The sequence below is a fragment of the Psittacula echo genome (assembly GCF_963264785.1).
Source record: "Psittacula echo genome assembly, chromosome: 10".
Taxonomy (NCBI): domain Eukaryota; kingdom Metazoa; phylum Chordata; class Aves; order Psittaciformes; family Psittacidae; genus Psittacula; species Psittacula echo.
In genome coordinates, this window is record NC_137741.1 from 11,428,606 (window position 1) to 11,455,277 (window position 26,672).

Consider the following 26,672-nt stretch of genomic DNA (forward strand, 5'->3'; position numbering starts at 1 on the left):
TTTTGGAAGTACATCTGAATCTCCACAGTCAAACTCTGCCAGCACGTAGTGTCTCCTGGTGATCTGCATGACAATTGGGGTTTCCTATCAGATGCTCATTACAGCCCAATTCATAAACTTTAAATGGACAGAGTGCATGCCAGTCCAGAAAGGAATTTGTTAATGATTTGAGCCCTGAGTGATTGCTGAGCACAAGCTACCATCTTTGCCTAACAACAGTACATTGAACAATAAGGCCTTTTGAAATTAAATACAAGAATGAAGCCTCAGAATATTAGACTACCACAAAGGGATGTTAAATTAGCAAAAAAATTATATAGGCTGAATATCCTGTTACTAGTAAGATCATTCTCCAGATACAGAGAGCATGCCATTATTTTATAAGTGATTAAGAAAAGGAGTGTTTAAAATATTGTTTGGAATTATGTATAATCTTTATAAAATAATCACTTCATAACAACTCTCCATAATATATACAAGAGACAGTGTGTGTGACAATTTCCTTTTTTCTGACCTTAAAAGGGCAAATTGAGAGTGAAACACCTCTGTGTTTTACTTAGTTTGTGTTGTTTGGCATAAAACATGGCTTGTATGATCCAAGATTCCTTTTTCAAACTGCATTTTAAAATAGAAGTTAAATTTAAGTACATGGGCTCATTCATTTCTATTTCATCCTGCAATCTTTTGTTCTGTTTCAGACAAATCTTAAATGCTTTTTCTCCACTTTAAATTTAGTCCTTTACTAAGTGCAAGTAAAAACTGAGCTCGGACTTCAAAATGTGCCCATACGATTTAACAGTGTAAACAGTTATTTTGTTAGACAACACTGAGCTCCTTTGACAGATACAAGTTCTCCTGAAACGAAAGAAAAAAAAACAACCCAAAGCTTTCCTTTTTAAAAGTTACTTACAGAAACAGAGAGGCAGTTACTTTTTTCCTTTTCCTGTAGTTCATTTGCAAAAAACATTTTGTAAGCTATTAAGGGGAGAAATGTGCAATCCATTTTCTTTTGCACCACTTTATAAATGTGTTGAAAATACTGTTATAGATGTTTTATAGAAAGGTAAAGTAGGTCACTTAGAATTGTGCTGATAGCTGAAAAACCAGCTCCCGTAAAGATGGGGTAAAAAGCCTCCGCTTTTACCAGGGCTGAAATTCCAGTAAACCAACTGCACAAGCAGGCATAAAGTCCAAATTTCTGACCTTGACAAGGCTCTGCCGTCTTCTATGGTAAAAATCATTTGGGTGACTTCAAAAATACTCATTTTCTGACTTTTGCCAGAATATTCCAACCAGATTCTGGAAAACCAACTCATGGACTCATTCTCCACGTCCAATGAGTTTTTGCCTTTTCTGCTCAGTAGTGCCAGCTGGGTACATTAAGTTCTCTAATGTTAACCAGGAAAAACTTACTCAGACTACTAAACCGCCACTTCCAGTTGCCTTGCAATAGCTTTCAATTTGGGGAATTCCTGTTTGGTCTGAAGACGAAACGATGTATGGAACAGAAATAATGCTCTAAACCTCTGCCTGCTCTAAGCATTGATGAAAAATCATTGGCAAATCATCGGTGAAAGAAGCTAATGGTGAATAAGTTTAGTATGTCTTGTATAACAGGGAATACACAAGACTACGGTGTAACATTCTTTTTTGGCATGTTACTTCATAAAGCCTGAGTGGAATTTTTTACCAGACAGCCAAGCATATGCCTTGTACTTATTATACTTCAATTCTGATTTTATGGAACTAAGTGTCAATTACAGTATCCCTAATTTTGGTTTAGAAATTCTTCTTAATAGTTCAAAATTCAGCTTAGCATGCATCAAATGAGATGTTTATATACACAATGTGTTACATGCTGTGATTCGTATATTCTTTTGTTGATCCCCTACAGGGTTTGGCAAAAACACATGTTCAGTTCTGTATCAAAATCACTCAGGCAGGTAGCCATTATGTTGCAGAAGTGTCAGTTTGTGCATACACACATTCCCAATATGCACGAGCACTAACTGCATGGGCAAGCATAAGCTTAGAGTTTAAGCTTGTGTAAGATCTTAATGCATTCACTTCACAAACAAATTCAGGATATGCAGTGTGAACACTGAGCGTTTCAAGAGCTAACTGTTTCGTAAGACAGAGATTATTTACTCTGTACATGTGGTGTGTACAGAAAGGACTCAATAAGGAAAAACAGAATGAATGGGAAAAGATTATTAACAATCAATCTTTTAAACTTTTGCTAACATAACGGGAGACATTCACCAGAGTTGTGCTCTCTGTAGGCACTGTATTCCTGGGAATTCTTTCATAATACTGTGGGCAAGTGGAAGAAATGAGACAAATATGAAGTGGGGAAAAAGTCTAATTGGGGTGCCAAGGTCTCAAAATCTGGTTTGATTTTGACCCAATAGCAATTTTAGAATGTAATGAAAGTTTGCGTGCTCATTCACAGAGAACAAGGCTTACTGTAAGTGTTGAAAAGCAGTGGGAGAAATCCTTCGTTTTACTATAAAATCTGTTCCAACTTTCAGTAGGAATCAGTCGAGTTGCCTGCAATTTTGGATAATTTTCAAATATTCTTTCTTTGATGCACAGAAGTAACATTTCTCTAGGGCCAGAAACCCCTTTTGGGCTGTATCCATACTCCTGTTTAGCCAGGAGGCACGTACCAGAGGCTGTGAAGTTGAGTACCATTGGTTTTTAAGTAGTCTGAAGCAATTTGCATACCATCTTCTTGGATGGCATTTCAGTGCACAGACTGATGTTAATGAAAAAGAAAAAAGAAAAAATGACAAAATATGCTCAGCAGAAAAATCAAAACAAGCATTTAGGCTGAGCTTGCATCAGTGAATTGAATCCCTGCTAACAACACAGAGAGCAATCAGTGGTTTTTGGGAACACAACTGGCTCATATGCCAAGGCCTGATGGGCATTGAATTCTTCCCTGCCAAGTCTGAGAGCAAGTCTCACTGCTGGTCCCACACACAGACGAGTTAAGACATAAGCTTTGGCAAATCACAGACATACATCTACCACTTGGGAAACACGTAAGATCAGAAATAAAGCTGATTGTTTTATGTGTGCAGCCAACACAGCAAGTAGCTGTTAAGCTAGGGAGACACTTGCATGGATCTGCACATTTGTTCATTTGAGAAACTAATGACCAATTCATTCTCCCAATCAAAACAACTCTATTAAAAAGCAGAATGGGGTAATCTCTCATTAGAAATACACAATTGCCCCATCCGAAAACTCAGTTGTACTGTCCTGCATCCCTAGTGCAGAAGTTATCAAGAGAAGTTCCGGATGTTTTACCACGCTTAGTGGCCTGGTTTGGATCTAAAGTCTAAGTCTAGACACCAGATAGAACAGATCTAAGACTGGTACAATGTTCAAGAAGCAACAGGATCCAAATTAATTCACCTTTCATGTCACTAACTCTCAAAACCAAATTCTTTATTCAAACATATAGTTTTGTTATTGGTCCACAACAAGATGCTGCTGTGTAACCCAGTGAGGCCCTTTCTGCAATTTGTCAAATTGTACACAAGCATTTTTTATGCCTTGATTCCAACAGTTAAAAGATTTCAAATTTTTCAAAAGAAAAACTGTAAGTAACTTGGCCCAGCACTTGTTTATTCCTTATTTCAACTGCTGCTTTGTGCCCATAAAACTTGTTGAAACATGAAGATTTATACACTCAAAACTTCCAGTTCCTGACAGGACTGAACGGAAACTGATGACATAACTAGCAATCAGAACACTGCAGTGTCTCCCACAGGGGGTATTGCTGAGTTAGTGCAGCAAATGGGAAAGACAATTTTGCTGTGGTGCTCATGTCTGCATCTCAGTCACACGGAGTGCCAGGCACTCCTTGGAGATGCTGTATTGACTAGGAACACCAGGCAAGGAATGAGAGAAAAACCCAAAGAAGGCAATGAGCCAGGATGCTTGGGTGGCCAAGCAAAAAACTTTAAAAAGCCAAACACAAAAAGTGAGGTAGACTGGAATCAAACTACTGAAGACCTAATAGGTAAAATCCTCTGGATTAGATCAGATCACACAGTCTTTCATCAAAGAATGTTTCCCACTGGCTGGTTAGGGCAGTTACTCAACACTGGAAGACTGAGTGCTGTCTTGCACAATGACAAATCAATCCAGCTGATTAAAAAAGCATATCGGAGGAGGACTTGCCCAGTATTTCTTGTCCCCAAGGATCACTGTAAGGAAATGAGGTGATTCTTGAAGCTACCAGAGGGATATGACTCACAAACTTTATTGTGCTCACCTCTGCAATAGCGTCCATCAGATGCTAACTGGAAGCCTGGTTTACAAATGCATTTAAAACTGCCATCTTCATTGATGCACATCCCATTGAGGCACATGTTCCTTATGCTGCATTCATCCATATCTGAAAAGGTACATTGTAGAGATAATGTTCAGAATGTTTAAGTAAAAGAACTCTTACTTATATGCTTTATATGTAAAATATAAACCTCAATTTCTTTGTCAGTTGTCAGAAGTACATGATAATCAGAAACATATGACAGGACAATGTGTCAAAGTAACAACTCCGTTATTTCATAATGAATCATTAACATCTAAAGGTATGCATCCAAAAAGAGCAAAGAGAATGAAAAATGGATGAGAAGCTGGAAAGTTTAAGAACTGCCAGCTGGTAAAATCCATTAAAAAAAAAAGTGAGAAAGGTACGTAATTGAAAAGGATTTGCAGTCTTGATGTAAACAGAAGCTAGGGTAGAAGTAGCCTCCCATTTGGAATGGCAAACACAATTCTGTTACTAAGGTCACCTGACAGGGGAGGAGCAGGCATTTGTGTTTGGAGTGAAAACTTTCATAACCTCCATTGGGTGAGTCTAAGATTCATGATGTGGGAGAATTCCCAGCACTGTGCTCAAGTATTCATTCTGTGGGCGCTTCCATCATCAACTTCTGTTTAAAATGAAACCTATCCCTTCCCTGGATTCAGTATGACAGGTCACATATGAGGGTACGGCATAGCATGAAGGATTCAAATAGGAAAAGGTGGAGATCTCAGACAGTGCTATTCTGAACCCTACACAGTTACTCACATGACCAAAAGAGGCAGGAGTGGGAAAAAAAGAAAAAGGCAAGTACAAAGATAACTGTACTTGATTTGAGTAAACTTCTATATCATTTTAGTCTTTATTTCATCCTGGCACAAATTAAATTAATTTTGGATGTTACATCGAAAAAAATCAGCATTATTTACCAGTTTCATATAAAGCAGTACATGCAGTTACATTAAGGTGTGGCACAATGCCATGGTCTTTAATGATTAGTGTGTGTGCACATGTATTCCTAAGAACAAAACTCAATGCATTACAATGCCAGAGATGAAACTGTTTCATAAGTAGATGCAACAGACATTCTGGCAACTTATGCAATGGAATTAAAAATGTTTTACCAGACTGCCGATGTCCTGGTTCTTATTACTATTAGCACATGGTATTTGGTGGGAAAGGAAGAAATCAGAATTGAGGGTTTTTTCCAAAACATATTCATTTCTAAATATATTTAGTCAATATAGTTCCATAATAAGATATTTTAAAAGCAGCTTATAGTCCTAAACTGTATCTAAAAAAGAGTCAGGAAAACCAGAGTCTTAAAATGTCTGTCTCTATGAAGGATTAACAGAATCACTACTAGCACATAAAATCACTGGATCATAATGACATTACAATATATTCGGAATCGTGCTATTTTCCTTCATATTGCAGCTGTGTTGGACAGAAATTACACTTCTAGACATGGTGTGTTTTCTTTTTACTTACAGGCTAAGTCAGACAAAAATAATTTATGATTTAAAAAAAAAAATCTGTGTATCTATCCCAACCAGGATTTCTGGCACTAAGTCTTTGAGCTGAATCACTGAGATAATATTCTGCCAAAAATGTTTCTAAGAACAGTGCTTGAAATTCCTTTAACGTATGAATAGATCATTGGGAACCCTCCCAAGGATCTTGGGAAGCATGATAAAGAACATTCTTCTTTTTCCCCCCTTTACTAAAGGTCTGGGAGGTAGAAACACATCAATTATGTTTACAAATTTTTCTTAAAACAGTTTTTATGGGTCAGACCAGACTGCATCTACATAAAACACATTGCTAGTCACCCAGTAAGATCCCATAAAGCATGCTGTTAAACACACAGTAAAACCAGGCAGCATGTGACTTGCGCTCCGTTTTAAAATGTACCACTCCCATCAAAGAAACTGCATTTTGCGATAGTGGTATGTGCTATTTCTCCTGCTGGACAGACATCCTGTTGATGGTTGCCAAGCCAAGGCTCCAGAACTGGCTGCAAAAGACAGTTTACTTGCCCTCCCAAATACAGCAAAAGGTATTTAGAAATGTGATGCCTTGTTCCTTCTCTTCCGCCCCACCAGAGGTCCTTTTCTTTTTCATTGACATGAATAACCTCTTGTAATTGCAATTACTGATACAGAATAAACTCAGCAAAGCCTTACCTTCACAGTTTTTCCCATCAGCTGCCACTTGAAAGCCAGCATTACACACACAGTGAAAGCTACCGTCTGTATTTATGCAACGTCCATTATTACAGATACGACCATTCTGTAAACATTCATCAATGTCTGAAAGCCAAACAAAAAGAAAAATAACATTTTGGGGGTTTTCTTTTTTATACTCAAGAGGAATTTTTCCCATTTCCCTTTCCCTTAGGTTTTTAACCCTACATGGAAACTATATTCACCTGAAAAATTATTTATTTTGATTTCCATAAGTAAACATTATGGGGGTGGAAAATGTTCATCAGCTTGAAATTTCAAGTTGCTGTGCAAGAATTTCAGTGACTATTACCCTGCAGCTTGCTCAGACAAGAATCAGACCCTTTCAATTGCTTTTTTGCATTTTTGTTTATCATGATAATATTTTTACTGAAGTTTAACTCAACAGTATCTAACTATGACGGAAAGATGGGGAAGCTTGTCTTTTGCTACTGCATTGTAAGATAACAGGAAAGTTTGAGACTTTCTAACCTCAGAAAATATTTCTCCTGCATATTTTATATTTGAAACATCAGCTCCTCATTTCCCTCTCTCTGCAGGAGGTGCTTGGCAAGTGCCTTGGAGGACCTGAATAGTGATATCACACGAGGCTGGCAGCTCTCCCTCTCCTCCAAACGAGGGGAGAGGAGATGCTGAGACAGACTGTCTAGACATTTTTCGGATTGCTCAGTGTTCTCCATCAAGGCCTGGACCATCTCCCAGAGATTCCTGCACACAGGGGACTCTGCTCACAGAGATCTCAACCAGCCCATGCAGACCTATCTACCGCACAATCACGCCGTCTTCCCAAGTATCCTGCAGGTGCCCTTCCCTAAGCCCTCTCTGCAGAAGGGCATTGCTGCGCTTCACGAAGAAGCAGAGGACAGGGTATCCTCCCAAATGCTCCTGCTCTCTAGACATCTATTTGAGGGAGAACTGATGCCTCTCAACATTGTGAACCTGTATTTGCCTTCTTTGCAGTGCAATGGTTCTGGGAAGCTGCGAAGAAATCCCTGAAAATAACTGTTTTACAACGAAGAAACCAGGCCAGGAGAGGCAAGAGCTGCTCAAGTGATAGATCACTGCGGTGCCAGTTTGCAGCCCTCTTTACTTCCAGCAAAAGCATACAGGCTTGAAAAACCTCCCCCCATTTGATGAACAAGCATTATTTTGTTTATCAAGCAATTCTCTCTGCTCAGTCCTCCCCCTTCCCCCTACTTTTGCGGCACTCACTTGTACCTGACCCTGGCTTCAGCTACTTCACCAGCCTTAGGACAAGCAGATATGCTACAGCATCTCAAGATTTTTCTGGCCTTTTAGTTTTAAGAGTTTATTGGATTTTGTAGGCACATCTGATGCCAACTAAATCATGCTGCAGAAACTAATACAGAATCTTGTTGTTCTTTATGTACACACAGCTGACTGAAGGCAGGCTATTAGTTTATGTTACATTTTTAATTTTCTACTTATGAAATAACATTGTGGATTTTTTTTCCCCTCCTCAGAGAAACTTGCAAAAATCAAAGCTCTCCTCTCACTGAAATGTCCACGACTGCAGCCATCTCCATGTCAGGACTGACTTCCTCCTTTCAGAAATGTTGGGTAGATTACATTAAGCACTTTGCTATTAAAGCTTTGACTCCTACACACTCCTAGCTAATAATCTTCTGCAACTGAAAAGCATTTTTTGTTTTGATCGCTAATCATAATGTGACAAACTTATTCACCTATGACTCCAATTAACATATTCATTCAGCCAAAATCACAGTATCACAGTATCACAGTATGTTAGAGATTGGAAGGGACCTCAAAAGATCATCTAGTCCAATCCCCCTGCCAGAGCAGGAACACCTAGATAAGGTTACACAGGAATGTGTCCAGGCGGGTTTTGAATGTCTCCAGAGAAGGAGACTCCACAACCCCCCTGGGCAGCCTGTTCCAGTGTTCTGTCACCCTCACTGAGAAGAAGTTTCTTCTCAAGTTTAAGTGGAACCTCTTGTGTTCCAGTTTGTACCCATTACCCCTTGTCCTATCTTTGTTTGCCACTGCGAAGAGCCTGGCTCCATCCTCGTGACACTCCCCCTTTATATATTTATATACACTAATAAGGTCACCCCTCAGTCTCCTCTTCTCCAAACTATAGAGACCCAGCTCCCTCAGCCTTTCCTCATAAGGGAGATGCTCCACTCCCTTAATCATCTTAGTCGCCCTGCGCTGGACTCTCTCCAGCAGGTCCCTGTCCTTCTTGAACTGAGGGGCCCAGAACTGGACACAATATTCCAGATGCGGTCTCACCAGGGCAGAGTAGAGGGGAAGGAGGACCTCTCTCGACCTACTGACCACCCCCCTTCTAATACACCCCAGGATGCCATTGGCCTTCTTGGCCACAAGGGCACAGTGTTGGCTCATGGTCATCCTGCCGTCCACTAGGACCCCCAGGTCCCTCTCCCCTACACTACTCTCTAACAGGTCGTTCCCCAACCTATACTGGAACCTGGGGTTGTTCCTGCCCAGATGCAGGACTCTACACTTTCCCTTGTTATATTTCATCAAGTTTCTCCCTGCCCAACTCTCCAGCCTGTCCAGGTCCCGCTGGATGGCAGCACAGCCTTCTGGCATGTCAGCCACTCCTCCCAGCTTAGTGTCATCAGCAAACTTGCTGACAGTACACTCAATTCCCTCATCTAAATCATTGAATATATTAAATAATACTGGTCCCAATACTGACCCTTGAGGCACTCCACTAGATACAGGCCTCCAACTAGACTCCGCCCCATAGACTACAACTCTCTGGCTTCTCTCCTTCAGCCAGTTTGCAGTCCACCTCACTACCTGATCATCCAGACCACACTTCCTCAATTTAGCTATGAGGATGCTGTGGGAGACTGTGTCAAATGCTTTGCTGAAGTCAAGGTAGACCACATCCACCGCTCTGCCATCATCCACCCACCGTGTTATTTCCTCATAAAAGGCTATGAGGTTGGTCAAGCATGACTTCCCCTTGGTAAAGCCATGTTGACTGCCCCTCATAACTCTCTTATCCTTGACATGCCTTAAGATGGCATCAAGGATAAGGTGCTCCATCACTTTCCCAGGGATGGAGGTGAGGCTGACCGGTCTATAGTTACCTGGGTCCTCCTTCTTGCCCTTTTTGAAGACTGGAGTGACACTTGCTTTCCTCCAGTCCTCAGGCACCTCTCCCGTTTCCCAAGACTTGGTAAAGATGATGGAGAGTGGTCTAGCAATGACTTCCGCCAGTTCCCTCAGCACCCGCGGGTGCATCCCATCTGGACCCATGGATTTATGGATGTCCAGATTGCTCAACTGGTCCCTAACCCATTCCTCATCGACTAAGGCAAACTGCTCCACTGACCTGACTTCATCTGAGGTCTCAGGAGTACAGGGCTCTTCAGGACTGCCTCCGGCAGAGTAGACAGAGACAAAGAAGGCATTCAATAACTCTGCCATCTCTGTATCTTCTGTCACCAGGGCACCCATCCCGTTCACCAGTGGGCCTACCTTGCCTCTGGTGTTAGTTTTATCAGCTATGTATTTGAAAAAGCTCTTTCTGCTGTCCTTGACCCCTCTTGCCAGATTTAATTCTAAGGAGGCCTTAGCCATCCTAGCTGCCTTCCTACATCCTCTAGCAGCAGCCTTATATTCCTCCCAAGTGGCCAGCCCCTCCTTCCATGACCTGTAAACTCTCCTCTTCCACTTGAGCATACCCAGCAGTTCCTTATTTAGCCACGCAGGTCTCCTGGTCCTCTTCCTTGACTTCCTACGTGTCGGGATGCTCTGCTCTTGAGCTTGGAGTACGCAATTCTTGAATGTCAACCAACTATCTTGGACCCCTTTACCTTCAAGCAGCCTTGCCCATGGGATTTCCCCTAGCAATTGCTTGAAAAGGCCAAAGTTTGTCCTGCTCAAGTCCAGGGTTGCAATTCTACTTGCTATTGTACTGGTCCTAGCACACAAGATCCTGAATTCCACCATCTCGTGGTCACTGCAACCAAGGCAGCCCTCAACCTTTACTGCTTCGACCAGACCCTCCTTGTTAGTGAGGATGAGATCCAGCAGCGCTCCTCTCCTGGTTGGCTCATCCACCATTTGCATGAGGAAGTTATCATCCACACACTGGAGGAACCTCCTGGACTGTGGCTGGGTTGCTGAGTAGTCCTTCCAGCAAACATCAGGGAAGTTAAAATCCCCCACGACGACCACGTCCTGTGACTGTGAGGCCGCTCTCAGCTGCCTGTAGAAGGCCTCATCAACTTCCTCACCCTGATCTGGTGGCCTGTAACAGACACCCACAACAGTATCGCCCCTGCCAGCCTGCCCCTTAATTCTCACCCACAGACTCTCAACTCGCTCGTCCCCTGTCCCTGGACAGAACTCAGTACATTGCAGCTGCTCTCGCACATAAAGAGCAACCCCACCACCCTGCCTGGCTGGCCTGTCTTTCCTGAAAAGGACATAGCCCTCCATGAGTATATTCCAGTCATGTGAGCTGTCCCACCACGTCTCTGTAATTGCCACCAGATCATAATCTCCTGACTTAACACAAGTCTCTAACTCCTCCTGCTTATTTCCCATGCTGCAGGCATTGGTGTACAGGCATTTCAAGGAGGGAGCTGAGCTCACCGATTCTACCCTAGGATTATAGGAGGACTCCCAGTCTTCATCAATTCTAGAGTGCTGCCCCACTGGGGCAAGCCCAGCTACAACCCCATCCCCCTTCGAATCTAATTTAAAGCTCTCCAAATGAGCCCTGCTAATTCATGCCCCAGCATCTCCTAGATGCCCCAATCCTACTAGAATTATACGGGATCCTAACAACAGTTGTATCAGTTGCTTGTGATAGAGACTGCAATGTTTAATCAGTCACCTATCAGACTCATCATGCAGAAAACACCCTCCCATGGGACCTCCGAACAAGGAATAGATAAACATCTGGTCATTGTAGAGACCTCATTTTTCAAGAATGGTCGTAAGGAACACATTTGCAAATGGATATCGGCACAGACACATTTGGGTATGCAAAACATAAAACCTCAACATACAAAATAGTTATGCAAAGTAATTCTGCAGCGAATGCTGATTTTGGCAGGCACCAGTGCTATAGGCATATTTTGCCAAATGCACCCACCAGCCTTTTTCTTTTCCCTAAACTGGTCCTGAAAATTTCTTCAGAAAACAAAGATTCTGCACATCATAGCATTTTCTGAACTGCCTGTCAAGCAAGCACAGTTCCCATTGACTGCAAAGGAACTGCTAAGTGACCACACTTTAATGCCATTAAGCTACTGGGCTTCTGACAAGCATGTGTTTGTGTAATGAATCAGTCAAATTAAAAGCGTGTGACAAAAATGACTCATGAGTGAATTCATCACTGCTGAGACTCCACTTCAGCACTCCTTCACCACTAGTCAGCTGAACTACGAAGATGCTTCTGCAACATGGCTGTTTGGCAGCAATTAGGTCAAATACTCCCGGCAACACGCAGCAGTGGTGCTGGCTCTGCATGTCCTCCTGGATCAGAGTAAGCTTCTGTACCACAAATACCTTTCCGATTCACAAAGGGAAGAGCAAAAAAAATCACACACTAATACAGATAGCTTTCTGCTGGCTTTTTAGAAACACACTGCTTCAGAATGAGTGCATGCTCAAAGAACCTTCCTCAGTGCATGAAGCAAAATATGAAGACAAAGTGGGACTCTGAGCATTCAGACATCCTGTTTCATTTAAATGCTTCATTTCTTATGAAATTTTAAGTAATCATTCATTCTCCTGCCAGAAGTCTCTCATTATGACTTCACCATAAAGGACTGCATCTATCTTTACTGTCAAATTCTCTCCCCAGGACAGTTTCGGAGCCACAGAATCCTGACATAGGGCTGACCACCAAGAAACTACCCATTCCCCACTCCATAGAAAGACAGGATGAAGACCATCAGGACTATTGTTGAGCCTGGTTTTCAAAACACCAGTAATGGGTATGCTAAAGCTTCCACAACTAGACCTTGCCAGTGCCTCACTACTTTTCCATACCTTATTTAAGCTTTTATTGCTGTAATGTATGTTTAGTTCTTTCTCTGACTGTGGGCAAGGACAACACATGGGCATTGTAATCTTCTATTTACCCACTGGAAGACTTATCTTTCCCTCCACTTCTCACTGTCTTTTAACTTTCATAGGTAAAAGATTTCTCCAAAGCAGGGATGTTTAATTGTCCTCAAGATCATCAAGAACCAAAATAAAAAAATTAACAAAATAAGTCTCTTCCACTTCAAAGCCTCAAATGGCATCAAGATACTTTCAGCACAATACAAAATGTCTTCCTCCATAACCCAGTCTGTGAACAGCCAGCTCATGCAGGTTAATCATTTTTACTGCCGTATCTGATTTCTTTTTTTTAAAACCCCCCATATTTAACACATCTCTTAAATTTTGCTTAAAAACTATTTTCCCTCCTGGTATGTATACAATAGTATAGACACAGATGTAAAGCCATAATTTACCTCGGCACTCTGTTCTAGTTGCTGTGCTCTGATATCCTATACGACATTGGCATATGTAGGACCCCTGGGTGTTCACACAGTCTCCACTGATGCATGGATTCTTTTCGCATTCATCAACATCTGCAGACACAGACAGTATATTTTTATTACAACACTGGTTGAAAGTTATTCAGATCTGTAGAGGTATTTTATATGTTTTGTAGTTGAAGAAATAGTGTGCTTCAGTGTGAAAAGAAAGGGGACACCACTGAATTCTCAGTTAAGAGGATACCATGTTCTGAGCTAAGCAGGAGCTGGGAAAAAGAAGTACTCAGCAAGACAAGAGGCAGAGGCCTTATTCCCACAACTCCGCATTTCCAGCCCCACTGGAGACACAGATTTTGACAGAAGCAAAATCTTATACATAGAAGACAGTTAATCCTTTCTCCTATCATCCAACTCTCGCTGAGTTCCAAAATTAAAGGACTCAAGATCCCAACAAGATACTCCTGATGAGCTGAAAGATGACTTGTAAATCTGACTAACTGTGACATCATGACTCCTTTTTTTAACAATAGGTTGTTTGCATACTCGAAGAGCTGGCAGCATTTTAAAGAGATCATTTGCAATCACTAATAAACACATTATAGCACAGCCTGGTAAAATAAGAAAACCTGTATAATTTTGTGGCAAGTTACAAGATTTGTTAAATACTGTCTTAAAGGCAAAACTGCTGTAGGTTATTTTTGTCTATTATTGTTTTTTTGTTAAATGTTTGCAGTTGAAAGCAATTAGCCTGTTGAAGTCTATTTACTGTGTTCTTATAGAGGGGGGTTGTTTTATTGGAGAATTCAGAGTTATTATAACTATGTGGAAAATAATTTTTTTTCTTCAAAACAAAATTTCCCTTTGTGATTTACAGCAGAAACTCACATACCAATGCATTCCCCTCTAACATCCAGTTGGAATCCTTTGTTGCACTCGCAGCGGTAGCTCCCAGGAGTGGGAATACAGCGCCCATTAAGGCAGAGATGTCGGAACAGTTGGCAATAGTCAGTGAAGTTCACTGGCAAGATCACTGAAATAACAGAGTTGGAGAAATACTTTAATAGTTCATTATAATAATTTTGACTCAGAGATTAATCTGAAAACAGCTAGCAACCACTGATTATTTTTGTTATGGCAAGTCAGTCTTGTTTTCCTCTTTTGCAGGACAAGAGAGAACAGAGTCTGCTCATACCCAGTGGTAAAGTGGGTACGTGGCACTGCAAGAACTCTACTAAAAACCTACAGTAGCAGAAAGCAGGCAGACTGGTTCAGTTGTCTCTGTTTTCATAGACAGCAGAGTGACAGGAGGGCAGGGATAACCCTGGAAGGTGTGCCTATACAGTCTTTGGCAGGCAGGCATGAGCTGGCTCTGTCCACGCTCCCAGCTGACCAGAAGCTGTGCAGCTACGTCAGCACAGTGTCAGGCCTGAGTTAACATACTTTGCCTCTTGGGCTCATTAGCTCAGCTTGGTGCTGAACCAAGACCAAATAGTTGCAGCTCGTGCCAGTGCAAGCAGAGTCTGCCTGCATCTGCACAGAGCATGGGTGAAATGAGCTTGTATTTATGTGCAAAGGAGTATGTGGCTATGACAAATGATTTCAGGTGGCACGTGCCTACTGCAGACTATATGGGCGTGTAGCAAATTCCCTGAGCAAGGGACAGAATAAGGAATATATCAGTATTCTCCTCTGGCTTCATCCTTTCTCTAGAGAAAACTAACCTATCCCTGTCTAGCTCTGAAAAAGTTATTTCTTCATGTTGGTCAGCCTCAGTTCTGCGCACACTAATATTTTTATTGGTACATTTTCTACCTGGTCAAGCAAGAGTGAGAAAACAACCTGAAAGAAGCTGCTTTCTCCCACTCTGGCTCTTCTGTAGGTAACTTATCACAGCCTAGTCAAAGAGCTATTCATGTTCCTCAGTGCTAACATGCAGTAAAGCTCACAACAGCCTCAAAATAGCAGTAATGTAACTACTACAATACATGGGCCTCAGTACAGACAGTGAGGACGTAATTTTTAAATCCTGTCTCAACAGGCAAAACACTATCAATGAGGTACACATGCTGTAAGATACCAGGTAACCATGGTATCCTTCTAAGATTAGAAAGATATCCAGAGGCTATGTGTCCATATAGTAAGCAAAAGATACCAACAGTTGAAGGGAGCACACTGCTCCTGAGAAACTCATGCTTTTAAAGAGCTAAATGCAAGTGGTGCAGGGGAAGGTTATTCCTTTCTTACCATGAGGTGGTGGAGCCCGAGATGGATAGACAATTTCTGGCTGTTGAGGTGGGTAGACACCAGGAATGAGTGGTGGAGGGATGATGTCAGGACGGCCCGGAGGAAGCTCAGGTCTTGCTGGCAGCAGAGCAGCTACTGTGCATAATTTCCGATACTCATCTGAAACGTGAACACATGAATGACTCTTGCTGCCTTTCCATTTAATGCAACCCTCCCCTTTTTCACAGTGTTTCAGATTAGCAGTAGCAAACTTTAAGTAATCTAGAAAATCTGAGCCCATAAATTTGTTTCATAGTAGCAAGCTTTGTTCTGTGAATTGAGTCATTAATCCAGGAGGATATCAATACTGCTTGTCAGAAGACTGCCAGTAAAAAGATAACATAACTGACATTCTGGATATGAAATTGAACAGTGAGGTGGAGACCTGATCTTAATCTACTTAGTCTTCTTTCAGGCAAAATCTTTGGTGAGCTCAGTGGGAAGTTTACCTAAAGAAGGACTTCTGGACTTGATCCCAAGTTAATGTAATATAAAGCTTGCCACAGAGTTAGGAAAATACTGAACAGGGAAAAAAGCCCAGTTTCAACTGGGTTTCTTAAAATTTAACCTCCTAAAACAAAGAAATATAAATACAAGCAATGAGGCAAAACCAATTAGAGAATGAATACACTAACACTATTTCCCAGTGAAAATTAAGTTTGCCAATAAAAGCAGAAACAAAATGAGGTGCAGTCTAAGGAGCACAAAGAGAAACTAAGTCAGATCCCCACCAAGACAGTCTTTTTCCAGATGATGGGAAAATGATCTATTTTGCTGTAAGCACAATTTACACTGAGTGTTATGCATTCTCCTATTGTTTATCTCTATTAATGGCATCTGCCCTACTGCCCCACTTTTTCTCCTGCCCCGACTCCTTTGTCTTTGGGAAGTGTGGGTTTTGAATTTAGTGATCCAAAGAATGCATGCAGAGTATCACAATTAAACACCACATTTCCAGCTGACCTAATTCATGTCCACAATTTGTTCATACACAAATAACTATTTACACAGCCAATATCTTTGAACTTCAAAATTTTAAAGTTTATGGCACAACATGGGAGAGGAATTACATAATGAAACCAAAATGCTAGAGAGATGCATGAATTCCCCAAACAATATAAAAAATGAGAACTGAAAAATAAATTCAGTGTTGGGAGAACTAAACTGGATATTTCAGCCTTCAACACTTTCATCTCACTTCTAGTTCCACCTGTAAAACACATTAGAAGCTCTTCCTGAATCACAGAGGATTTGTTAAAATAAACACAGTAGCCTAAAGTTCTGTTTTTCCCGATTATGATCTTTGCATCTATTTTAATGCTCTTAGGTGATCGGTTTGTTTCATGTGTCACTGCATTTCTCTCTATTGTTCCTTAGAGTGATTTTAATCTTTAAATCACTCCCAAGAAGATTTTATTGCATTATGTATTGTATTTCCTTTACTTGCTTCTTTTTTCTCCTGGCTTTCTATTTTACTTAATTACATGTAAGCTGAATCTACTCTCAATCAGAGGTCTAGCTGTGGATAAAACAGCATTCAGAAGACACATACACAAATGCGAATATGCAGATGTTTGCTAATGATGGTGGTTTTAATAGTCAATTCTCTGATCACATACTCTCTAGAATCCACGGATTAGCCTCTCTGAAAGAAACAATACTGCATTTTATGGGTAATACCCAATTATCCAAAGCCAACCACCAGGAGCCCAGGCCTTCTGTGCAAAAAAAAGTCACAGCCTTAGGAGTGCCCACTGATTGAACAGAATTAGCAGACACGAAGAGACTGCTGAGGTGAGAACCGAACATACGCACACACACAGCTGGATGCCCCAGATACCACTTTTGAAGTATTTATAGTGTCAATGGTAAACCCTGTTATTCCACATAAACAATTATTGCTGTGTTACACAAAGAAATAACAGTCCAAACCTTTTTTATTGCAACTTTAATCTCCATGTATAATTTCCAGCAATAAACAGCCTATTTTATAGTAACATCTGGGTCTGCTGCCCACATTGAAAATGCAACCACTTGGTTACATTATGCAGCTAGTGCTCCACTTTATATTGCAGTAAATTTCCATTTCAGAGTTAGACAGACTTTGGGCCACTGACAGCTCTAAATTCCTCATCTTGTTTTCTCAGGATACATTAAGGAATAACTGAACTTGATTAAATAATGACAGCAATACCTTACATACATGTAAGGCCTTTCAAAGAATTTTAAAGCATTTTTGAAAAGAGTAATTTATAGTCTCAATTTATCCCAGGTTGGGGGAAAAGAAAGAAAGAAAAAAGTGGCATGTAACAATGATGTGGAAGACCTTGCATGGATTTATGAGTCAGGAAGTCCTGGATTCTAGCTCCTTCTCCACCACGTCTCAGTATGTGGCCTTGGCCAAATTACTTCACTTTTCCACCCAGTTTGTTCACCAGTTAGATATGGATAATTGGAAAGTATGTAAAGAAAACAGGGACTGTGTTAAGATTGAAAGCTTTTCCTTGTCTTTTCATTTTAGATGAGCACCAATAGATTACGCTGTTTCATTAGTATTATTCTAGCCAGCTTTGGACATTTAACATGTTTAAATATTATTAATGAGATCGTGACAGAATCAGGAAGAGTCTTCCAAGAGTTCTGATCACAGATCTCTGCTTCAGTATTACGCAGTTTCCCTCAAAGGATTAAAACCAAGAATAATAAACACTCCCATACATGACCTCTGACAACTTCTTCAGAATTTCACTGCTATAGTGTTATGACCCCCAATCCTCCCTAAACTCTGCACCTCCCTTCAGCTCCTACCATCAATCCTTAAGTTTCTTTTATTCATTTATTTCTAAAGCATTTCATTAGGTCTCCAGTCCTAAACAATCTCAAAAACATCTTTCCCCCACTCCCTCACACTTAGTTGCACAATCTGCACATCATCTTCTTTAAATTCAAATCACATGTTATTCAGGGATCTCCACACACAGAGAGGTGGTAAAGTCCAGCACATTTTGGTAGCAGAAATCACATTCTGTGCCAAACCTCAGGAAATAAATGGCACCTCAGAAAGCTGGATGTCAGAGGAAGGAAACCCTAGTTTTACAACAAAAATGAAACTGCAGAGGGAATAAGGATCTATCAGAAGGCTGTGAAGGAAGTAACTTGAGCCTGAAGAGGATGTTGATAACAGAATCTGGATCAGGTAATGTCAGAATAATGCGGCTACAAAACATTAATTACCAACAGATAAAATCCTATGTTTACGTCTGCTTGCCCTATCCTCCTGGGGGTCCTGAGCAACCTGCCATAGGAGGCTGTCTTAGAAAGCACAGGGCTTAGTCAAAATGACCTCCCTTGGTGCCCTCCAGCCTCAGCCATCCTGTGATTTTCTTTAACGAAAACATTACTGATAAAAGAATATCACCCTAACTCAGCGTTCAACCACACTCATAAGCATATACAGGCAGATTCCTACCGGTGGATCTAATCGGACACATTTCAGGGGCGGTGGCTGCTCCAGAAGACCAGCACCGGCCGCTGTCACAGCAGCACTGCATTTTGGACATCGGCTGGGGGAGCTGGTTGTTGCAACGCCCATTGGTCAGAGAAGAAAAGCAGTATCCAGGACGCACATCTACCAAGAGAAAGAAAGGGATATATAATCATCAGTCCAACAAGGAGCACAGCTTTCACAGAAGGCAAAGGTCCTATTTTTCTTGGTTGATTACATTACTGAGGACATAGCACTTGACCATTACAACAATAAAAAACAAAAGGCAGAAAACCAGAAAAATTGAGATAATGTTTGGGCTGCTCTGGATTCAGGTGTAACACCTCATGTGAGGAAGCTGAAATGAAGTATGGAGCAGCAATTAATTAATGGAGGCAAAACCAGAATTGAATATATTTTTACATTCAATTATATTCAATATATATAATTATATTCAGAATATAATTGTCACCTCTATTAAAGATAGTATCAGATCAATTCTGTTTAAGCTTTGATTTGAAAGCCACTGATGTACAACAAAATACTCACAGCATTGCAGCTCTCAAAGCATTCATTTTTCATTAGTCATGGCTTTCCAGGTGAAGTATGTAGTGATTTGACAAGATACAGGCTTGCATGCAAGAAACAACAACAAAGCTTTAATTGGTGCCATCACATTTTTTTATGGAGATATTCTGGTTTCCTGTCTGAAAAGGCTAAGCACGTGCTGTACAAAGAACGTCCTGTACCCAGATTTCATACACTCAGCTCTAACAACATTGCACAGAGATTCCCCAGCTTAGAGAGAGTAAATGTGGATGGGAGGAGAAAAAAACCCTAAAAATCTTGTGATACAATCTGAAGCTCTGAGCAATTGTTTCACAATATGTCACATCATGTCCAACTCAGTATAAGCTGTGGTGTGATTTGATCCTGCACAATAAACCAGACCAAGTTCGTTTCTAAAATATACAAACATTTGCTGTCAAAATGCAGACAAAAAAGTTGCAGATACAACTTTACAACAGCAGACACCAGTCTCTAAAGAAACATTACCTCAGCTATCCAGGGCATGGTAGAATCATCTGTCTAGTAACAGGGCTGTGCAGAGTTTACTAGCTACGGTAGTGGATATAAAAAAAAAGAGTAGGGAAGTTTCTTATTATTTTGAGGAAATTGATATACAGTGATATGTTGGGAGAGTCTGTGATGGTTCTGCCTTTTATTAGCTGTAACCCTGAACATGGATATTACTGGCAGTACAATAAAAGACTCAGTTGGCCTTTGCTTCTAAACTTTAGTTAGTTCACTAATACTATCAGACAATGGAAATTTGAAATGGAGGAAAAAGACTCAAATCTGCTCAGTTCTGTAACTGGTCCTCCATTTTCTCCTGGTACCCAACTAAACTGCCAAACATGTACACTCCTTTATCTACTATATTAAAAATCAAATAAAGCTCTGATGCAAACTGTTCCCCGGAGAGGAAACTGTTCTCCAGTGATGGTGGCATGGATAATAGGGAGGAAGTCCTCTAACAGACCCTATCATCATCCCCTGTAATTCATCCTTCTCACTTCTGGTCAGTACCAAGTTTTTAAACATTTTAAAGCAGTAATGGGCAGAAGTGTAAAAAGTATCTACACGGGGTCTGTGCAAGAACACAATATGCCAGAAAAAGGTAAATACACAGCAAACATCTTTGTCTACCTATGGGTGCAAGAGCTTTTCCAAAAGCCGTATCATTTTCAGAAAAAGACACTAAATTTGTGAGAAAAATGCCAAATCTTTCCATATTTCCAATCAGAAGTGATTCTTTTTTTCTTTTTCCCTTCTTTCATTTTCTGTTCCAAACGGTGAAACACACAAATAAGGGCAAGAAGAGCAGGAAACAACTTTTTTACTGTTTCAGTTTTTAATATTTTAGTACTTTTCACTTAAAAAAATATAGTATTTTGAAAAGGCAAAAAATTGCTATGAAAATACCTCAAGAAAAATGTGCCTCTTCTACAAAAAATTAATAAAAAAAAGTAGACTGACCAAAGACATCTATGCCAGCTGGAGCTGGATGTATGGGCTAGTGGTTTTCTTCATAACACTCTTCATGTATTTGGTTTGAGATGTTCTGCTCTTGTTTCTGCTCTTCAGCTCTAGGAGATAATTATCTTTGCTTTGTCTATTTGAATTTTTAAGGTCTATAATAATGGCACTCACAGCTTTTCCTCTGGATGCTTGGCTCTGGTGCTGCTCAGTTTGAATCCCATAAAGGATACATTTCTCAGAAGCACTTCCTCATCTCTAACAGAATAGACATGTTCAGCTAACACTTTTCACTTAAGACTGGCATGTTGTAATTAAATCAAGATCATCCATTTTTCCCAGCTCAAATACAGATCTGGGTTCTGTCCTCGTTAATATTAGACACAAATCCACCATATCTGCAGATAATTAATAGTGCTTCCCATTTAGTACGTTTTGCCTCGAACACAAAGCTAAAATTTTAATAATAGTTCAGGCTGGCATATTACTTAACACAGGCCTGTCAGCATTTAAATACCCAATTCTTTATCTGAGCTATTTCAGCCTACATATACAGTGGGGAAAAAAGGCTGAAAAAACTGCAGGAATATAACATGGGTGTGAATGTTGGGCAGTCCTGACAGAACAATGACCATAAAAAGTAAAAAGCAAATTAAACTTGTGCATCTCTAGAATGTTTTTTGTTACAGAAAGGTGAATCTCCTTCATCAGTATTAAGTACAAGCAGCAATCACTGATTTAATGATCCATAGTCATTTAGGAGCTATCAATTTGAAGCAACAGAAGCAATTCCCAGTGGCATTATAAGTGTACAGTACAGAACCAATCTACCAAAATCCTGTTACTGATAATGGAAGCAATATAGTTCATCTTTCACAACCTGCAGAAATAGAATGGCACCCTTCAAAATTAATCCCAACCCAAACTATTTCCAGATCTCTTGGGGAACTGAATACCATTTGGTACTTGGGTCTGTGAAGTTATTTTCTTTCAATTTTTTCCCAAAATATTTTCTACCAAAGTTACTAAACACAGGGTGCTCTCTGAAACTCCACTGCTGGCACTGTGTGTGAGCCTTTAAATAAATAAGCCAAAACTGAGGAAATAAACCTTCCACTTGATTCTCAGATGACAATAAAATTCCTCAAAATTCAGCACTGGCAGTGAAAAGAGAAATTACTGCATAAAACCAAAAAAAGTAAAATTTGCATACTTGCCCTGCCTCAGAGCAGGCTGTATGCTTCGCAGAAGCACTAAGTGCTAACACTACTCTTTCATGGCTTTGGCACTGCAGTGGCATTTAGTTAATTCTCACAGTCCTTTGGTTTGTGCTCTGGCCTTTGGAAGACAGGTTCTGCTCTGCACAGTGAAAGCCTGAAAGAACAGCACTGCCAATTCATCATCATGAAAGCAGATACAAATGTCCCACACCCAGCTTATCACGCTACTTCCTTTAATGAAAAATATCTGCATTAAGGTCATAACAGTTGGAATGAGGAGCTGCCTGGGGTGATTACTTTGTTTCTCAAGTATATTTGCTTTTCTAAATGACTGCTGAATATAACATGGACTAAATCAAAGGCAAACATGAGAACAAGAATATGAAGGCCAAGGCTAAGCCCATCAGCAACAGCGGTAGCACCTCTGGGATAACATAGCTAAGAAGGGATAAAAACCACCTGAGCAATTGCTCCCAGGACCAAGAACATGTGAGAAAAGCAGCTCTGCAGACCCCAAGGTCAGTGGAGAAGGAGCGGAGAAGGTGGTTCAAGCACTGGAGCAAATTCCCCTGCAGCCTGCGGTGCAGACCTTGGTGGTGCAGGCTGTTCCCTTGCAAACCACGGATGTTAATGGTGGAGCAAATATCCACCTGCAGCCCATGCAGGAATCCACACTGGAGCAGTCTGTTCTGAAGGATGCATCCCATAGAAGGGACACACACTGGAGCAGTTCATGAAGAACTGCAGCCCATGGGTAGGACTCATATTGGAAAAGTTTGTGCAGAACTGTCTCCTGTGGGAGGGACCTCAGCCTGGAGCAGGGGAGGAGTGTGAGGAGTCCTCTCCTGAGGAGGAAGGAGTGGCAGAGGCAGCGTGCAATTAACAGAACACAACCACCATTCCCCATTCCCTGTGCCTCTGGGAGAGAAGAGGTAGTGAATTTGTGAATAAAGTTGAGTCTGGGATGAAGGGAGGGGTAGAGGTATGGTATTTTTAAGATTAGGTTTACTTCTCATTATCCTACTCTGATATGATTGGAATAAATTAGAACTCATTTGCCCAAGTCGTGTCTGTTTTGCCTGCAATAGTAATTGGTGAATGACCACTCCCTGTCCTTATCTCAACCTGTGGGCCTTTTGTTGTATTTTTTTTCTTCCCTGTCCAGCTGAGGAGGAGGAGTGATAAGGTGGCTTTGGCACTGGGCATCTAGCCAGGGTCAACCTGCAAGCAGATGTGTTAAACAAGTTCTGCCTAGTTTAAGGCAACAAATATGACATGAGAGAAAAACTGTAGTAAGAAAAATGAAAGGGAAGGTCACAGCAAAGAGGGAAAGAGAAAAAACATCCTGAAAACGGAAAAATCATTTCAGAATACACATATAGGCACATGATCTACTTCTATATAAAAGGAAGATTTCACGACCATGAGCTGAAATAAGTTTCTGGTACAGTCACCCATCTTAGATATTCATGAATGTTCATGACAACTACTGTCTTATTATTTACAGGATTGTACTCACCTATGCACTTTAAGCCATCAGGAGCTGTATAAAACCCTGGGGGACACTTGCAGAAGTAACTGCTAACTGTGTTTGAACACTCTCCTCCATCACAGATTCCAGGAATGGTGCTGCATTCATCAATATCTTCAAGGCAAAAAGAGAAGCAGGGGCAGGTTAGCTAAATTAGTTCTGACACGAGAATAGGTATTTTGTAATTAGTCTTAATGATCAAATTCAGCGTGGTCTGAAGCCCCTCCTAACTTATGTACTAGGGGCATAATCAGCAGTTTTGAATTAGGATCTTTTGTTAGGCATCTTATAAACATAAGTGAAACAAAGCCTAAGAAAATACTGTATTTGTAAATTGCAAAAAGCCAGAGAGTTTGCTTTACTGCCTAATAATGATGGATCAAAGTCTTACACTGCATAGGGGATTTACTGAGTAAACCACGACCCCTTTTGAATTTTGCATGCCAGAATTAAGAAAACTGTCATGGGACCTGTAATGACCAAGGCAATCAGGAGCTTAACCGTTATGTCTCATGGTATCTCCAGCAGCGCAGCATCTCCTGGCACCCCACTGAGGCAATGGTTCAATACTGACTCAAAGGGAAGTGTAGCACCTACTGGATTGCCTGTCCTTCTTACTGCACTTGGGTTTTTCTTGGAAATCCCCCATATAAAAGCACTGAGCAGCTAGGCACTGTTTAAGGAATACAATCTGACAGGATTATAGCTCAAAGAAGGATGACTGCAGGCAACAAAAATTACCTTTCCTAGCTTTCTCCACTAAGTGAATATTGTGAAGTTTCAACAGATTTTGAGACAGTAACTGAAATATCAACTGCAGAAGCTAGACAAAGCCCAGAATTCCCCTTAGATTTTTGTCAGTGATTTTAAAATAAAAGTCCATATTGTGATGGTCTTCAATAAAGAATCCCAATTCAATACTAAATCATCATCACCACAGATCCAGTGCAGAAAAAATTTCAAAGACTGCAGAAAAAAACCCTAACACATACCTTCTTATAGCTGATCATAGCTGCATACATGAACAGAGGGAATGTGAAAGGTTTCTTCCACAGCCTGGAATTTATGTTATGTACAATCATGTGAATAACAACCTGTGCCAGCCCCAATTGCTCCTTAATTACCATCAATAGCCTGCTTGTGATGTGTAGTTACTTTCCCCTAGGTTTCCAGTGACTGTCTTAACAATGCAGCTGTATCTACTTAGCATTGCTCTCATCTTCTAGGAACCTGGAGTCCAGCTGAGCTTAAAAACAGCTCGCTTTTTTTCCATGGTACCTATGAGAAGAACCAGCAAAGCAGAGCAGAAAGGCAGGTTATTCTCTAGAGTGATCAACCGTAACTGCCTGTCACAGCCACCTACAATCACCCAGTTGCTCTCTTGACAGGGAGAAGCCAGCCAGAAATAATGGCATCACAGGACTCTATCCAACCTCTCCTTCAGAGATCTACAAACAGATAGACACATGGCTGTAATAATGATTTCACCAACCACAAGAATTTCTGAGATGAAATACTGCAACACCACCCAACACGCCAAGGCAAGGACTGAATAATATCATAGTCATTAAAACCGATTGGGGGAATTTAAATGGAACGCCTAAATTGGAATTTGGCCCCAACAGATGGGGGAACACCCAAAGTCCCACAGGACCATTAACGACTGTTTTAGCAAGTAGAAAGGATCTCTGTTCTACTCTCCTGTAAAGAGAGCAATACAAAACTCAGTATTATAAAAAATATCAATTCCTCCTCCCCTAAGTAAAGCATTGGATGCTCCTACACCTTTGCGGCCCCTTGCCTTTGCAGGAAAGGAGTGGAGGGGACTGTGCTGGCACAGATAACCAGACCTTGGAGACCAACCCATCCTAAGCAGTGCAGGGCCTTGGGTCCCCTGTGCACACATTCTTCCCCATCATCTTGCTAGCTGTCGTGATGTGGGTCACATTCCTAGCTTGGGTGTGTGAGAGGGGTGTGACTTTTTGTTCAGTGCTACTTTGACAGTGTTGGCAAAGCCTCAAGTCCAAGTGCCCTGGGAGCACTGCTAAGAGACTTCTGGCTCCTGCTCCAGGATTATACTCCACAGGAGTCCCAAAAGTTTCAGTGACAAAAAATGTGGAAATTGAATTTTGGTCGGAATAAAGCCCCTTGATTAACAGAGAAAAATGCAGTTGTAAATGGATCAGAGTCAAGCATTTTCTTACTCAAATTCACCAATGTTTATCTTTAAAGTCACTGTTGCCACTGTTTATATAGAGTCTGACCTTTTTAAAAGCAAAATCATCACTCTTTATTTTAGGGTTGAGCCTAACCCAAACAGTATTTCACTATTTATATTAGTGTTGACATTCATATAAGCAACATTGTCATTGTTAAGTATGCAAGTTTTATAAAGGTAAGTATACTTGATGTACTTGCAGATATAAATGTCACTCCAGGAAAAATTACTCCCCCCTGATCACCACAGTAAAGCATTTACCTCAGCATTAATGTAACTGGAAATGAATCGTTATATGAAGCTGCAAAATAATTTAACACTTAAAAGAAGTTTTCCACCAGCTATGCTAACAAAGAGAAATTTGGCCAATATACTTAATTTCCCATCTTCTCGTGTTGTCTCACTGTATCTAATGATTTCTATCCTGATCTTCTTTAATGGGGACCTACTGAAAAAACAACTGGTAATTCAGCAGGTAGCTCTCAGTTCTGTCCCAAGGACAGGTTACAGCTGCGAGAAAACTTACTGGACAGGAAGTTAAACCAAGTACATGATCGGATGTTAATTATTACGTATTAATTATAGTCAATTACTATAAGGCAAATTACTTGTTTTATACTGGAGACTTCAACTTGAAGCTCAAAAGACAATTTAAAGAAGCAGAATGGATAGGATGTACTTACGTTACCATACTCAACTATTGAATCCCTATCCTATTTCATGCTGCTGGTATAAGGCTGTTACTTTTCATTCTTTCAATTGTATGAATACCTACACAGTTTTAATTAAAATTGCTTGGTAC

General features: G+C 40.7%; 1 protein-coding gene across 2 annotated transcripts in view; it reads right to left on the reverse strand.

Moving 5' to 3' along the window:
- The window catches only part of FBN1 (fibrillin 1), a gene marked incomplete at both ends in the record, with an annotated part of 153,540 nt that overhangs the window by 68,414 nt on the left and 58,454 nt on the right, over positions 1 to 26,672 (reverse strand). For both annotated transcript variants that reach the window (XM_080626640.1, XM_080626641.1), the window contains 7 exons: positions 4,289 to 4,411; positions 6,511 to 6,636; positions 13,068 to 13,187; positions 13,984 to 14,124; positions 15,339 to 15,497; positions 18,847 to 19,005; positions 23,641 to 23,766. In XM_080626640.1, the coding sequence (XP_080482766.1) occupies positions 4,289 to 4,411; positions 6,511 to 6,636; positions 13,068 to 13,187; positions 13,984 to 14,124; positions 15,339 to 15,497; positions 18,847 to 19,005; positions 23,641 to 23,766 (954 nt within the window). The remainder of the gene's footprint in view (positions 1 to 4,288; positions 4,412 to 6,510; positions 6,637 to 13,067; positions 13,188 to 13,983; positions 14,125 to 15,338; positions 15,498 to 18,846; positions 19,006 to 23,640; positions 23,767 to 26,672) is intronic.